This window comes from Primulina eburnea, chromosome 8 (genome assembly GCF_022965805.1).
Source record: "Primulina eburnea isolate SZY01 chromosome 8, ASM2296580v1, whole genome shotgun sequence".
NCBI classification, from domain to species: domain Eukaryota; kingdom Viridiplantae; phylum Streptophyta; class Magnoliopsida; order Lamiales; family Gesneriaceae; genus Primulina; species Primulina eburnea.
The window spans coordinates 39,614,959-39,632,904 of NC_133108.1; the positions used below are offsets into that span (position 1 = coordinate 39,614,959).

Genomic DNA, 17,946 nt, shown 5'->3' on the forward strand with positions numbered 1-17,946 from the left:
CAATAATAGTTCTTGTTCGTACATGAGTCGAAACTTAATACTCCAGCTGTATTATATTTAAAAGATTTAAGTTGTACTATTACCACTGACTATAATTTTTGACAAAACGACAAGTTCTCAGTCAGTCGGTCCGACAATTAACATATCATGGAAAATTGTATTTTCCTCTAAACATATTTTTAAAAAAAAAAAACACCAAGGGGTTTATCATAATTTTGGACCAAAACCCAAAATTTTGAGTATATCCTAATTCATTAGGATATAGGACGCTATAAAACAAACAAAAATCATGAAAATTTTTGTGAGACAGATATTTAATTTCGGACATTTATGAAATTTTTTAATTTATTATATAAAAAATATTACTTATTATTGTAAATATAAACATGATTGATCTATCTCACAGATAAATATTAATCAGATTGTTTCACAAAATATACCTACTAAGCAAAAATTATACATTGAAATGGTATCCTTTGGCATTTTTTTTCAACGTCACTCTTTAGATGAACTTACGAATTTAAGATATCGTATTGGACTAAAATTGTTTGAATCGATAGTTCAGGTATTAAAGGCAATGCTTGTATTTCTCATCACGATAATTTTTTTTCCTTACAGATATTTATTATACGATGATAAACTCATATTTTTTAAAAAAATAAATAAATTCCGATATAGAGATATTGAAATCGATATATATATATATATATATATATATATATATATATGCAAAAACTTGTGTGAGACAGTCTCACGGGTCGTATCTGTGAGACGGATCTCTTATTTGGGTCATACATGAAAAAATATTACTTTTTATGCTAAGAGTATTACTTTTTATTGTGAATATGGGTAGGGTTGATCCGTCTCACATATTAAGATCCGTGAGACGGTCTCACATGAGATCAACTCATATATATATATGTAAATAATAAATTATGATACAATTCTAGAACTTAAATATCGATAGGTTACAGGAATCATGTTGCCATATATTATAAATAAATAGATTATAAACCTGGAAAAAGTTACAAAAATAAATTGTCACTTGTAAAATAAATAAAAAAATCGCCTGAAACTTCCAATTATATGGCATAAAAGTACTACGCGCCTCGAGAGCTGAAATTCTTTTAATTGATTAAAGATCTTTTATTCAAATTTTAAAAAAGCTACATTTATATATAAAAAAAGAAAAAAAAACTACATTCATATTACCTCCATTTTTTCAAATATAGTTTTAAACACATGGGGTTGATTTGTTTTCCAATTTTATATGTTATTAAATTTTATAAGATGAAAAAGATTTGAAAATTTAATGTACTGATTTTTTTAAAAAATAATACATGAATTACATTAGCTGTCCCGAAACAAGGTCTATCGACAATACATTAGTAACATTATAACATGGATGATTTTAATATGTAGGACAATTATTTATTTTGTATAATTTTAAAATCTTGTAGAATAAAATCTAGAAACTATAATAATTATATATGTTGAGTTGATTAATGATTATGTACTACTTTACACATTAAAAATACTTACTTAAATTGTTGGAAAGAATTTTTGTCAAGAAAAAGTACAAAGTAGGAATGAAAGATGGATGCAAACTACATGTGAGCTGTTCGACTTGATAACGAATTTCTCACAACATAATACATTGAATTATTTATTTAAAGCTAGTAAATTAAAAGAATTTTTTTATTATTCTGTGAGAATTTTTGAAAGTTATTTTTTGATGTGTACTGAATAGACTTTCGAACGAATGCAATAGTATGTAAATCAACGTTAGTCAGATAAATTACATTGGATAAGCTTTGTGTAACAAACGCGTCCGAGAAGATAGTGGTGGGAGAAATCGAATTTTTGATAATTGGTTAAACATCCATCTACTCCATTTACTCGAGGGTTAAGGCTGACCTAAATTTTATTATTATTGGTGGTTGTGTATTCATTGAATATATATGATGTAAACCATTGTCTTAGTCATTAAGATTCGATAATGATATGTGTCTTATGATAATTGAGTTGGTTTAGTTTATTAAGTTTGAGATCAAGGTCCAAAGTAGAAGTGTCAAAAATTAACTCGGCTAATCAACTCAAAAAAATATCGGGTTAGGGTTGAGGGTTTTAAAGTTCGGGTCATATCCGGTTGGATCCGAAATCTGACCTTGTTAATTGTCTCACATCGGTTGGATAAATAACCTTGGAATGGTATATATGGGATTGGACAATCCTCCCCCATTGAGCTAGCTTTTGGGGTTGAGTTAGGTCTAAGTTCCAATCTTAACATGGTATCAGAGTCCGGGTTCCACCGTTATGTGTTGGACTGCCTATAATTAGGCCACCCGTTCTGCCCATAATTGGGTCATTTGTAAACTTTACGCTCCAGATGTTCATTTTTGGGCGTGAGAAGGGTGTGTTAATTGTCTCATATCGGTTGGATAAATAACCTTTGAATGGTATAAATGGGATTGAACAATCCTCCCCCCTTGAGCTAGCTTTTGAGGTTGAGTTAAGTCCAAGTTCTAATCTTAACAGACCTAAAAAAAATTGATGTGGGTTAGGTTATGTTTAGGTTGACCTGAATTCAAAAACCAGATCTCCCACCATAACCAACTAACCCATTTATATATATTATCATAGTTTAAATATAAACTAAAAGAATTATAAAAAAACTGTGTACAAGCACGCAAAACGTGCGTCAGAGCACTAGTTTATATGAAGTTTTATTATTGTGTGTTTAAATTAAATTATTATTTTTATTGTGTATTTTGAATATATATATATATATATATATATATATATATATATTTATATATATTTAATTATTTTTTTAAGAATAAAAGAAAGATATTGACTGGTAAAAAATTTAGATCGAGCTGATCAATTTGGTTCGGATCAGAATTTTTCAAGTGACTAGGACCGACCTAATCCGCCCTGAACCAAATCAAACCCATTCAAATTGACACTCTTGGTTCTAAGTAATTTCACGAAGGCCTTATCTGATGAAGCTTGTCTGCGATGTTATGCAACTTCACACTTTATACGGTGTATGGTTAGCAGAGATATATCTATAATTTACTCAATGTATGCCCAAACAACAGTGACCTTATTTTATAGCCATTATAATAGGAAATAGTGATTTTCATCTCAATTATGGCAAAAACTTGTGTGACGGTCTCACAGGTCGTATTTGTGAGACGGATCTCTTATTTGGGTCACCAATGAAAAAATATTATTTTTTATGATAAGAGTATTACTTTTTATTGTGAATATGGATAGGGTTGACCCGTCTCACGGATTATCCGTGAGACGGTCTCACATGAAACTCACTCCTAAACTCTAATTTTTTCTAAGACTAAACATTTTTTATACTGATTTTAGTTTATTTAAACATTTTTATACTGAATTTAGTTTATTTTATCCGTAAGACGGTCTCACATGAGACTCACTCCTAAACTCTAATTTTTTTCTAAGACTAAACATTTTTTATAATGATTTTAGTTTATTAAAATAAAAATAATTAAGCGAACTACACAAAATAATTATTTTTATTTTATCTCGAACCCAGATCCAAAATTTTAGAAACATATATTTAGATTTAAAAAATCTAAATATTCTGTTTTTTTATAAAAAAAAATCTAAAAATCTCCACTCAAACTCAAATAATTGTGAAATAAAAAGGAACCTACAGCTGAGGGACCAAATCGAGACAAAAGTAAAGAGATTTGTCGCTCTCACGTTGTTTGGAATTGCTTTCCGCTGGAAATTCCCACTTTTGGAGAAAACTCAAACCGCGTTATTTAGCCCTAATTCTAAATTTGTCTCTGACTTTTTTAATAGAAAAATATTTGTTTTCATAAATAAATTATAATCTTTTGAGAGAATATCCGTATTTTTAATAATTAAAATGATTAATTTAATCACCGCTTCTTTCTCTGTCGGACACTCTCATTGGAAACTAGCTGTCCCGCCGAATAAAAAGTTTTCTTCCATATTTACCAAAAAAAAGAAATTTTATTCCCTTATTTATTTTATGAGTTTTTTTCTCATGATTTTTTCTTTCCTTTGTTTTTTTCTCATGATTTTTTTCTTTCCTTTTTTCTAACCACGTAATTATAAAAATTGACCAAGTATATTAGTTATCTAGTTAAATGATTTTGAAGAGAAATATATTGTCGAAACATTATTACAAAAATATAATTGATTCAATAAAAGTACAAAACTAAAAATATCACACCACATTTGGCCACCAACATATATACAAGTAAATAATCTACGTTGGTCTGGAGTTCAATTATCTCTATCAATATTTTATCAGACAAGTCTGTCTTATATAGTTTTTCCAGTACGGTTTACCTGACTAACATAGTTTACAGACTATTGCATTAGGTTGAAAGTTATTCAATACATACCGAAATGAGACGGTCTCACGAATCTTTATATGTGAGACCTAGGGGTGTAAATGAACCAAACGGTTTGCGAGCTATTCGAAGCTCGGCTCGATAAAAAGCTCGTTTGAGTTTGTTTGTTAATCATATCAAACCAAGTCCAAGCTCGATTTTGAGCTCGAAAATTTATTCAAACCAAGCTCAAGCCTAAGGATATTCGACTCGTGAGCTCGCAAACATGTTTGATAATAGGCTCGCGAGCTCGAGCTCGGCTCGTTTAGGTGGCTCGCAAACATGATTTTGGAATGTTCAATAATATACTTATTTATGTTTTTTTTTTTTTTGCACTTATTTGTGTTGTTTTGGTTATTTATGAATGAATTTACATTTTTATGTCTGATTTAAAATTAGTTTGTAGATATATTTAATTTTTAACAAGCTCGATTCACACTCAAACTCGAGCTCAATTCTATGCTTATCGAGCTCGAAAACGATATGAGCTCCAGCCAGGCTTGTTAAACATGTTAAACGGGCTATTAATGAATCAAGCTCGAGCCTGGCTTGATTAACATGTTAAACGAGCTTTTAACGAGCCGAGCTCGAGCCTGACTTGATTAACATGCTAAACGAGCCGAGCTCGAGCTTTTAACGATATCAGTAATTTCAATACAAACCAAGCTAGAGCCTCAAACAGCTTTAAACAAACCAAGTTCAAGCCTGATACTGTTTGGTTTGGTTTGGATCGTTTACATCCCTAGACGAGTCAACCCTACCGATATTCACAATAAAAAGTAATACTTTTTCATTTATGACCCAAAAAAGAGATCAGTCTCACAAAATACGACCCGTGAGACCGTTTCACATAAGTTTTTTTTACCGGAATGTAACAACTGATGCGAGTTCTATCATTATAAAAAAAAATTAAATAACATACACCCTTAAAAAAAACTAGTGTAAAATATTTGTTGATATTTAGTTGTCCATTTCGCTTAAAACATATTTAATTAAGCATTACTTAATATATATATATTTTTTAAAAATAGAAACATATTCTATTTAGCTGGTGAATCACATCGTTACAATTAGGTTTTAAATACAAAACATCGTCTTAAACTTGAAATTGGATATAAGATGAGCTATAAGTTATCTGCAAAATAAAAACAATAAGCTAACTAACTTATCAAAATCAACAAACTCTATTGGCACATTTAATTTCGAAACTCAACCCAATTAGCTACTTCTCTCTAACTCGCCCGTTGTTGGATGTATTTATTTATTTATTATTAAGGCAAATAATGTATGATGTTGGGCTTTGCAGCCATAATGGACCGCTATCAAATAAATCAAACAATAAATAAACTTAACAAATCTAAAACAAGGGCCTTACCCCGGTTCAATCTGATCAGTGATTTTAATTAATTGAACATCTCGTCCACCAATTTTATTATAAAAATAATTTAGATAACTTCTTGTACGATTATTGGTTGCATCTGAACGATTTGAATTTCAGAAAGTATTTGAAAGAACGATTTGAAATAGAATAAGATTGCATTTGAGATGGATAAATATTTTGTATATTTAGAAAATCAAGACCATACAATTAAATGAATTCCAAGGTCATTTAGTAATTGAGAGATTTGAAATCTATTATATTTTATGTGATTAATATTTAAGAGTAGATGAGTAGGTCTCTTGTGAGACGGTCTCACGAATCTTTATCTGTGAGACGAGTCAACCCTACCTATATTCACAATAAAAATTAATATTTTTTCATGGATGACCCAAATAAGAGATCCGTCTCACAAAATACGATACGTGAGACCGTCTCACACAAGTTTTTGTCAATATTTAAATAACTAAGAAATATATTTAATATTTGTTATATTGCAGTAAAATTATGATCGAAATCTATGAATTAATGGATTTGAAGCTAATTAATAACAAAGTTGTTGGTTTGTTTAGGTAAATCTACTTTAAAATTTCAAATCTCGACCAATTGTTTTTGAGTGGATCTCATGTGAGACCGTCTCACGGATCATAATCTGTGAGACGGGTCAACCCTACCTATATTCACAATAAAAAGTAATACTCTTAGCATAAAAAGTAATATTTTTTAATGGGTGACCCAAATAAAAGATCCGTCTCACAAAGATGACCCGTGAGACCGTCTCACACAAGTTTTTGCCATTGTTTTTTCGAGTTATTGTGGTACAGTTTAAACTCATTTCAAATAGAGTAATTTTTTAATACTCATTTCAAATACTCCATCAAATCTAAACTCGACCTAAAATAATTTAAAGAAATAACTAGTCTATGGCTTATATTATTGTCGAATGAATTTATTCAAACAAACTAATGAAACTCATAACTTCAAATCTATGGAAGAATCCAAATGCAACTTGAGAAATTGAACTGGATGAGAGCCTATTCGACCCATCTGAATTCACACCATAGCTAGCTGCATGGATGAATCACATGAGGGGAACACGAGAATCCAACTGGATGAGAACTACTGAAATACCAAAACTACCCCTTTCCACAGTGCTGCAAGACCACTCGCCAGACCCGATTGGATTCCCCGTTTCAGCTTCCCATCACCGACAGTGAGTTACTTCTCCCTCTTTCCTTCTCGTCGATTTCAACTCCGGTGGAGGTAAACTGATAAATCTTATTTTCTATTTGTTTCGTGATGAAATTCGGATAAATTTTTTGAATAGTTTTACTGGATGATGTTTCGATTCCGATCCTTTAAAAAAAGAAGACGAGATTTGGGGTTCTTACATCGTTGAATTTATTTTTCTGTTGAATTAATATACTTCGGAGAGACTGGAAAGGGTAATGCAATGATGGATTGTTTGCTTGATTTTGTATTATATTTGTTTTGATGGGATGAAGTACAGAAGCTGTGAAATTTTGATTTGGATTGTTCGTTTGAGATTCATAGAAGTTAATTACGATTGCTTCCAGCTTAGGGATTAATTTAGCTATTGATCTCATTACACTGAAAGGATCATTATCATCCTGACCCCCAAATTAGTTGTAGTCGGATATATGATTTCTCTCCTTCATTGTACTTTATTTGAAATTTATTAGATTGTCTATGATCTCCGAATCATTCAAAGTGAAGCTTAGTAACTCTATGCTTAGCTAATTTTGGGGTAAAAAGACAATGGGGGAATTATATTGTTTTTCCATGATTTTTGTGCTTACTCAGCTTTGTTGTTGAACTTAAATATTCATGAGTAGGAATCAAAGTGACCAGACGAATCTCTTTCATCTTTCTTTTTTCAGTCGTCTTAATCCGAAAATCCCAAATCCTGTTCCCCTTTGCGTGGCTTTTCAAGATGCCCGAGTCCAGATCCTTTTCTTTTTTAAGGTAAGATGGTTATAAAAAATTTCAAGAAACCTATACTTACAAATTAAGTGAATTGTTATTTCATGTTCTTCGGAGAGACCTGTTAAGGTTAGTTTCTTCAAATTTGTGGAGTTCCATGTCTTTTGTATTTATCTACATCTTTGAATGTTCAGTTTCTTCAGCGAATTCATTAATAATTCCATTATGGTGGTTTACGATGTTTAGTCTCTGTTTTAATTTTCCTTTGGTATTTTCATATCATGGTTCATCTTGATTTTGATAAAGTTGTAGTTCGTCTGATACCGCTATGCTTTAAACCTCAAGCAAGCTAAATTCAAGGGTTTTTTTTTCTTTGCATTTGATGATCTGTTGTCACCATGATGTGCCTGATTTTGGATGCTAACAGAGAAATTGAGTGATGGTTAGGGCAGTTTCAGCGTGTTTAAGTTCTTATTGCTTGATTTCAAATTTGATGGAATTTAGGGATTTGATCTAGATCAGCTCAGTGGTTAAACTATTATGTGTATGGCAAGAAAGTAAATGGAGTCTGGTCTGTGTTCTTTCAAGCGGAGAAAGTAAAGTTTTATTTACTTGAAATATGTGATAACTATAAATTCGAATTTCTTTGAATTAAAATTAATTGGACAAAATAAAAAAATATTAATCGTATTTTAAAATTACTATAAATTGCCATTTTTATATTTCATCCCCATCTTATTTTTTTGTCTGTTCTGGGAAGGTTCAATCATTAGATTTTTGTCCATTTTTATACCAATTTATGCATATAGACATGAGGCTATGTGCACCGCAACATTATTGCTCTGAAAATTGTTATATTTTTGTGGTTTGTTGTTTTCAGGTGCGAAGGAAAAATAAGCACTAGTTGAGAAAGAGATTTATCTGGTAATTTTGTTTTCTATTCTTGATTATTTAAGTGCTCTATCTGATATATTATTTGCACAAAATACTTATCATTTTTATTTGTATAAAATGTAAATTAACTTTATTATTTACTCTACCAAAGCGCGATACACTCATTTCTTATGTAGTCGCCACCTCAACCCAAGGAAATAACAAAATTGAAACAATACCGACTGATAGTAGAAAACGAATCTGTCTGCTTTAACTATTAACCCATTCACCACGTTTCTTTTTTCTCCTCAGCCATAAAATTGAAAAACATGTCTGGACAGAGCCAGCGCTTGAATGTTGTTCCAACTGTTACAATGCTTGGAGCAATGAAAGCTCGACTTATTGGGGCTACAAGAGGCCACGCGTTGCTCAAGAAGAAGAGTGATGCTTTGACTGTGCAATTTCGTCAAATTCTCAAGAAGATCGTCTCAACGAAAGAGTCAATGGGAGATATCATGAAAAGTTCTTCCTTTGCCCTCACGGAAGCTAAATACGTAGCTGGCGAGAATATCAAGCACATTGTTCGTGAAAATGTGCAAAGTGCATCACTCAAGGTGTGATCGCGTCAGGAAAATATTGCTGGAGTAAAACTTCCTAAATTCGAACACTACGTTGATGGAGAGACTAAAAATGCCTTGACTGGATTGGCAAGAGGAGGCCAACAAGTTCAAGCTTGTCGCGCAGCATATCTAAAATCTATCGAGCTTCTTGTTGAGCTTGCCACTCTTCAAACTTCATTCTTGACCCTTGATGAGGCGATCAAGACCACAAATCGCAGAGTCAATGCCCTGGAGAATGCTGTAAAGCCACGACTAGAGAATACAATAAGTTACATCAAGGGAGAGTTAGATGAATTGGAAAGGGAGGATTTCTTTAGACTGAAAAAGATACAAGGTTACAAGAGGAGAGAGCTTGAGAGACAGCGTGAAGCTGCCAAGGCATATGCAGATGAGAAGGTTGCGGTGGAAATCTCTTTGAAGAAGTTCATAAATATATAATAATATGTCTTTTTACCACTATAATATTAAAAAATTGAAAAAAGTAACTTTGACTAGCATTAAGCATAAAACATCAAAAAAATATAAGTTAATTGCAGTAAACGAGTTGCAGAGAATCGTATCAATATGTTGGTAAAAACACTTTTTAGTTAGCAAAAACACACATAAAAATTTAACGCAACTGAAATCCAAAATCTATTTAAAACGTAACTCTGCCATGGATATTAATTGGCCACATGTTGCCAATATCCTCACTGAATGCTAACATCTAACACCGTTTCACCAGTATTTTTTTGTCTTAAATAATTGAAGGTTAATTTTTCAATGATTTTCAGAAAATTCATTCTTCTATATATTTTAAGAGACAAGGTGAGCACCCAGACTCAATCAAAATAAAGCCCAGTCGGATTCATTGGTATACAACTCTTTCAACATCATCTACACTTTATTTATAAACAAAAAAAAATCAAGACTTTGAAGAACCATACTTCTCATATGCATTAGTCATAACTAGTCAGATGTACTTAGACAACATGGATATCCACGAATTATGTTAAAGTGTGGTGAACATGTTATTTATTCATGCATTTACAAACAATTAATCTTAGAATTATAGAGATAACAACTAAAATCCTTGCGTTTCATAATTTAATTGAACAAATCCAGCATCCTTTCAAAACTTATCGATAATCAACTGGGCACGACAGCGTTCCATATTAATTAAAAATATAATTTTCGTTTTGTGATGGCAATTAATTTTAAAATCTAACAATCGAGATATCTGCAATTGATAGATTTAGTTTCGTCAATTTATTTATATCAAGTATGCTATGATAACACAATATACCTAATCTAACGCTACTCATGTTCCATTCGTTCATGGCAATTATGTATAACTGAATTCATGGATAGCAGTAGAAAATTATATATAAAATTAAATTGTCAGATTAATCAACATACCACTTTTATAAAAATTAATAATAAATCAGCAAATAATTGAACAAAACAAGAATAATAAATTAAAGTGTAAAAAAGCCCCACATTGATAAAATTGAAATAATATAAATATCTCTTGAATAAAAAAAAAAACTTAGCCTAGACTTTTTGTCATGATAAATATATTTTAATTCATTATATAAAAAATTCGGTCGTGGATATCACAAAGGAAATAAAATTAATTGGACTTTGAAGAGCATTAATCATGAAACTATAGAGGTTAAAGAAGCACTTATATTTCTTTGATTTGATTTATTTATATTTTAATATTTATTTATGTTTCTATCAGTTTACCGAGTAATTCTGACAAATCTCATGGAGCATTTGTATTTCTTTGAATATACTTGTTGTTTTTCTAATATTTCCATAATTTGTACAGAGTGTTCTTACGACAAGTCTCATGTAGTAAATTAATATCAGGGCCGGTCTCAGACTTTGAAGGGCCCGGTGCCCAAAAAAAAAAAAACCTTTGTATTTATATAAAACTAATAAAATCAATGATATAAAGATAATTTCATTATTTGATTACATAAACTAATATCTATAATAAAAAAAAACATTATATTTCACATTGCTAATAATCAGTATCGTTACTCTATTTTGGTGGTTTTTTTTAAATGTAAAGATCAACATGAAAATTTGAAGTGTCCGATTGATAAACTCACTACCCATTTCAAAAGCCAAAATATTCAACCCAATATATCTTTAACCCCAATTTAATTAGGCCCTATCCAGTTGGGGGCCCTGTGCGGTGGCCCCATGTTGACCACCCCAGGGCCGCCTCTGATTAATATAATTAACATCTCTAAAAATGTTTCATTAAACTAACACTATCTTGTATGTGTGTGTGTGTGTCTATATATATATATCATTTTGGTTAATTTTTTTTATATTTTATAATGTTATCCTAAAATACATTAGATTATCATGTACCATCCATAAAAACTGTGATTTGTATTTAGTTTAGCTCGGAACCCTAAAGATCTCGGTTATGCTCTGATACCACTAATCATTGAAATAATTAAATGACCGAAATTGCAATTATACAGCTTTGACAAAATGTTACAATTTTTTAGTTTAAAATGTTCAAATTTGATAGACAAAATGAGCCACAAAAACTAAACCAAAATGAAATCCAATTGGATTTTTTGGTATCGGAACTCTTTCTACTTGATCTACTTATACTTCACTTGTAAAATAGTCAAACCTCATTCTGAAGTGAGGATGGATCCTCGGGCATGTGCATTACTTACAGCAAATAATCTGTGGACATAGATGATATCCACAAGATTTCTTGGAGGAATCATCCGATCATCCGAAGCAAAATCAACGCTAAAAGCCCTGTTGATGCAGATACCCACCCAAATACTCTCTCCCCGCCGTTATCCGCGGCGCCAAACGTTTCACCTTCAATGGCTTTTTCCGCCGACAAAATCTCCACCGGGAAGTCGCATGTCCCCACGGATGGATTTACTGACACCACCTTCCCCAACCCACCCATGTCGCATTTTTCATCCGACAACTCAGATGCCTGCCCCTTCGTCTGGAAGTACCTGTTGAACGCGTAAGAAATCTTCTTCTCGTATGGTAAACTGGAGCACGATCCCCCCGGCTCCATACTCGAGCAATCCGAAGCGTTGCATGCTATAGTCCTCATAGACTCCACTAACCTAGGGTCATCGAGGTTCTCATTGAACACACACCATCGACTCGGCATGCGTATCACTCCTTTAGCGACGCTGGGATAGACATCTTCTCCCTTTCCAGATACATCGATCTTGTATTTGGGCTCCCCGTTGAATTTATAGACTCCCCAGTGACGCTGGAACCCACCCAATTGGGGTTCCAACCGGTTTTCATCAGAGAGGCTGTGTAAGAACACGTCGATCTTCTGGTTGGGTCTCATAGGGGTCCCTCTTCCACTGGCGATGTAAGGGAGAAAGCTTTTGTAAAAACGTTCCGCATTCGTGACGTTGGCTCCTGGGTAACTATCCGTAGGCCAACCGATGGCTCCAATTATGATTTTCACGCCTCCCGCGCCGGCTTTATCCAAAGCCCAATGCAATGAATCGTACAATAATTCGAATGCATTTCTGTAGGTCGCATTTGTGTCAATTACGGTGTAATTCGATTTGTTGTCCACATATGCAAATTCAAGATCCAAGCTGTTTTCGTTCACGAATCTAATCGGGAACATGGAAAACATGAAAGGGGCATCGTTGTCTCTAAGGAATCTTACGTATTCTACCATGTGCTCTTTAATATCTGACCGGAAATCTACTTCCGACGGCTTCGAAGTATTTGTCAGAGTGAGGACATCTACGTAATGTGGGGTTGTTGCTTTTATATGTGACATGCTATTCATGTTAAGCTGTCTTTGCATATTCTTCAGGACAGGCAGTGCGCTAAAGTACATTATTTCGTTGTATGCTGGAGAAAGGGGATTAATTCCAATGGTGGCATACCTGAAACACATGCAAAATCCAACGAAAACTCCAAAGTATACATCAGGCGTGCATTGAGTAAACCCCGAATACATGCTATAATCTGCAAGCCACGAATACAAAAGACTCCAGACCTCAAACAGAATGTTTTTGTGGGATCGAACTTGAACTTGGGCTGCCTAGGATAAATTATTTATATTCTTAATAAGACGAAACATGCATGCATATGGAGATGACGAGGTACGTACCCGAATTTCATTTTGTTTTGATACTTGACTATCTTGTTATCTATCCACCATTGTATTGTTGACATGTTTAAATAATTATTCAATAACGTATTAGCGATACCGTAGGTAACTGTAATATCGGAGTTATAGAAAGCCTCCAAAACATTGTCACTTTGCGAAAAAATCCTGACACTTTTAATATCATTCTGCAACAGCAAATCAACAACCATGGAAGGGATCAATCTTTGGGAACTCAATCTCCCCCAGTTCATGCCTATATATGCATCTGCGCATGAAGAATTGTATGACCATAAAATCACACAGAGCCCCAATATAAAGATTGGACTCGACGGCTTCTTCATATATAATTGTATATCTCCTCGGCTTCTCTTTGAATAAGTATTCGTATATTAATAAAAAGAATTCTGGGTTCTTGAATCGGTTCAGAAAATGAGAATCCTGTATATGTATGTATATATATGACAGTTGGAGATTACTGATTTACCAGTGGTTTCTAAGGATCCCCGAAGATTTAATATAAGGATAGTTAGTAATTTGCCGGAGGTTTGTAAGGGAGGATGAATGGATATACAAGTTCAACGACTTTCTTGTCTTGTCTTCATATTATCCATAAAAAGGCTAATAAATTGGTATGATTAGTTCATATGTTAAATTACGTCTATATTTTTAAATTCATTTAGGGGGTGTATTCAACTTGGGAAATTTATTGACTTTTAATGACTTTTTGTAGATTTTAAAAATCTAGAGGTATCCAATCAAGACTTTTACATATTCTAAAGAAGTCTTGTGGTATTCAAAATAGACTTTTATGGAGTTTTAAAAAGTCAAGTGGTATTCAACATTGACTTTTATAAACTCTATAAAATTCTATAGGTATTCAAATTTTCCATGGACTTTTAATAACTCCATGGAATTCATTGACATACAAACATTAAAGCCTAAGGTATAACTACAAATTGTAAAAAATTGTATTTGGTTCACCCCAAAGATTTGAATGGATTTTTAAAACTTCTAACTCACACACAAGCTATTTATTTTTCCCTCTGTCGCTTCACATCACATCCCTTCCTATATTCTCTCCTCTCATCTATTTCTATCATTCTCTCAAATTTTCGAAGTGTATCTCTATATATATTTTCATCTTTCCTTTTCAAATTTTCATTTTTTGGCTGATTGTTCATTTAATAATTTTTTTATTTTAATATCACGGGAAATTTTGAATTATAGAATTGATTTTGTGATTTTTAATTTATGATTTATACAAATTAATGTAATATTCAATAATAATAAAAGATGATCAAAAAAATGTTGCTTAATTCTTAATAATTAAATAGTCTGGTAACAACCATGATTTTTTAAATTCATTTTAGTATTTTCAATTAATATGTAAGCTATAATATTTTTATACAAAATTAATATTCACACAATAATAAATAATATTATTTTCACATGTATATTATCAATTTAAAAAGAAGGTTATATGTTAATTAATTGATGTATTTTAAAAAATTTACAAACATACATATAAACCCACATATATACACATGTAAGGATTAAACGATTTAACTTTTAAATAAGTAAATTTATTTATTAATATAAATACTGAAAATAATTTCAAACTGAATATGTTATATATGTCAATTAATTATTGGTTCCAAGAAATCAATAAAAAAAGCACATGTTATAGTTAAGTACAAAATTTATAAAATTTTATAAAAAAAGAAATCCACAAAAGTCTATAAAAATCTTGCAAAAAAGTCTACATAAATCCAGATAAATCTTTTTATAAATCTGTGAGATTCTATAAAAGTCAATAAAAATTTATCAAATCCATAAAAGTCTATCATTTAAAAAAGTCATTAAAAGTCATCAAAACTCTGAATTGAATACACTAGTTTATTAGCAAATAAATTTAATTATTTCAATTTTATTTCAGGTAAAAAATAGAATATATCGTATAATATTGATTCTAATATTTCTATTAAAAAAAATCAAACTACAATTGTATACAATACAATTGCTATGAATTCATTGAGGTTATATGTTTTTCGAACTCTACAAACATGAACAATTATTTTCATATGTTCTTAATCTAGATCCCTATCTCGATTGATAGTTCATGATTATTATACGAGTCAATCTGTGAGAAATAAATTAAAAGCATTAAAATCAAGAAAACACAAATAAGAAGAAATAAAATTTATAAAATAAAAAGGTCAAAAATATATTTTCAAACTAAGCTAAATCGTCCCTCTAGAAAATAAAAGAAAAACTAATAATGTTCCCTGAATGACGCATTCTCTCCGTCTTTGTACACATATTAAAATATACTATAACAAAAAAATTTTTATTCAATAATTGATTCACCACCCAAAATCTTAAACCAATCCAACTGATGATCATAAGAGATTTCCCATCACAGACGGGGTGATAATGAATCATTCTTATTTTGAAAGGTGTTCATTTCAATTTTTGTTTTCAACTGAAAAATCTGTATAAAAGAGAAGAGAACATGAATAAAAGCCGTACTAGATGACTTTTAAGTGAAAGGAACATAAATAAATCGACCTCACATTAGAATGAGAGATATTCGAAGACTATGCGTATATGAAACTGTATAATTGAGGTATTAAAAGATTTGATAGAGTCTACTCATATCAACGATGTTCATCTTCTTTTCAAGAGTTTATCACATAAGAACTCCAAAATTAAGCTTGCTTGACTTAGAGCAATTATGATAATTATGAGATGAGTGAACATCTGAGAAGTTTATCATAATGCATGAGAGTAGAGATATAAACATGCTAAAAACACATGTGTTAGTACGGTGATGACAATCGTTAAATTTGGGGCTTTAGAGTTGGTATCAGAGTTAACTTTTCATAGTGCGGTGTGGTTCGAGGACGGACCAAGCAGAAACATGTAGGCATGTGATGCCTGAGGCTAAAGAGGGCGGGGAGTAAACGTCAGTGTCAAGAGGTTGTACAGACAACGAACGGCTCCAGACATGTTTCTAGGCGAAGAAAACATGAATGAACCGATCTTACACCGGAATAAAAGATTCGAAGACTGTGCGAGTATGAGACGTATAATTCAGGATGATTTAGAAGATTTGATAGGTATTACTTATATTAACAAGATGTATTTTTTTTTTCCGGGAGTTCATCCCTTAAAAACTCCAAAGTTATGTTTGACTTGAGACAATTATGTGATAAACGATCTCCTGTAAAATTTTTCTATGTTCGTGTGAATGAGAATATAAGTATGCTAAAAAATCTATGTTGATACAGTTATAGCATTCGTCAAATCTGAAGCTTCATATTACATGTCAAATCAAAGAGACCGAAAAAATTGAAGTTTAATTAGATTAATAATTGTATTAATTCATATATTAGTTTAGATTAAAAATGTAACAAAAAAATATTAATGAATTAATTTATTTTTAATTATTAAATGATTATTATTTGTTTGATTTATTTAAAATGAAACTGATTTAAAATTGAAGTTTAATTAGATTAATAATTGTATTAATTAATATATTAGTTTAGATTAAAAATGTAACAAAAAATATTTAATGAATTACTTTATTTTTAATTATTAAATGATTATTACTTGTTTGATTTATTTAGAATGAAACTGATTTATTTAGAATGGTTTCATTATAAAGAAACTAAAAAGATAATAAATTTAAATCTACATTTTAATTATAATTTTTTATGATTTGAAAATATGCAGTACGTTAGATTAGTAAGATAAAATAAGTCACGTATAATCTGAAACATTAAAACTTTCGTATAGTTTGTTTGAAATTATACTAATCGACCGACACATATGTTCTTGCTCGTATAATATTTTTTATAATTAATTTGATTTATATTTAAACGAGAGTCAAAATATAATTATAATGGGTATAATTACAGTATAGTCTCTCACTATTTCTTATAATTACATTTTGACTATCTTGTGAGACGTTCTCACAAAGAGTGAGTCTCATGTGAGACCGTTTCACGGATCATAATCTGTGAGACCAGTCAACAATACCCATATTCACGATAAAAAATAGTACTCTTAGCATAAAAAGTAATACTCTTTTATGGGTGACCAAAATAAGAGTTCCGTCTCACAAATAATACCTGTGAGACCGTCTCACATAAGTTTTTGACTCTCACGAATCTTTATCTGTGAGACGAGTCAATCCTACCAATATTCACAATAAAAGTAATACTCTTAGCATATAAAGTAAGAGTTGGTATCATTTGAGACCGTCTCACGGATACTAATATGTGAGACTGGTCAACCATACCCATATTCACAATAAAAAGTAATACTCTAAGCATAAAAAATTATACTTTTTCATGGGTGACCCAAGTAAGAGATCTGTCTCACAAATTCGACCCGTGAGACCGTCTCACACAAGTTTTTGCCATAAAGTAGTATTTTTTCATGGATAACCCAAATAAGTGATCCTATATCACAAAATACGACCTGTGAAACCGTCTCACATAAATTTTTACCTAAAAATAAATAATAAAAAGGAAAAGGAAAAAAAACAAATAAAAATTGAATCTACAACTTAAAATTTAAGATGCAAAAGTCCAATCC

General features: G+C 31.3%; 1 protein-coding gene and 1 pseudogene across 1 annotated transcript; one reads left to right on the forward strand and one right to left on the reverse strand.

Moving 5' to 3' along the window:
- The first annotated feature begins 6,815 nt into the window (after positions 1-6,815).
- LOC140839263 (V-type proton ATPase subunit D-like) lies at positions 6,816-9,656 on the forward strand (annotated as a pseudogene).
- A 1,956-nt stretch (positions 9,657-11,612) lies between these two features.
- On the reverse strand, positions 11,613-13,685 carry LOC140837969 (glucan endo-1,3-beta-glucosidase 5-like). The gene is made up of 2 exons (XM_073204046.1): positions 13,345-13,685; positions 11,613-13,117 (listed from the first exon to the last, which is right to left on the reverse strand). The coding sequence occupies exons 1-2, from the start codon at positions 13,683-13,685 to the stop codon at positions 11,956-11,958; spliced, it is 1,503 nt and encodes a 500-aa protein (XP_073060147.1). The 3' UTR covers positions 11,613-11,955.
- Positions 13,686-17,946: the final 4,261 nt, after the last annotated feature.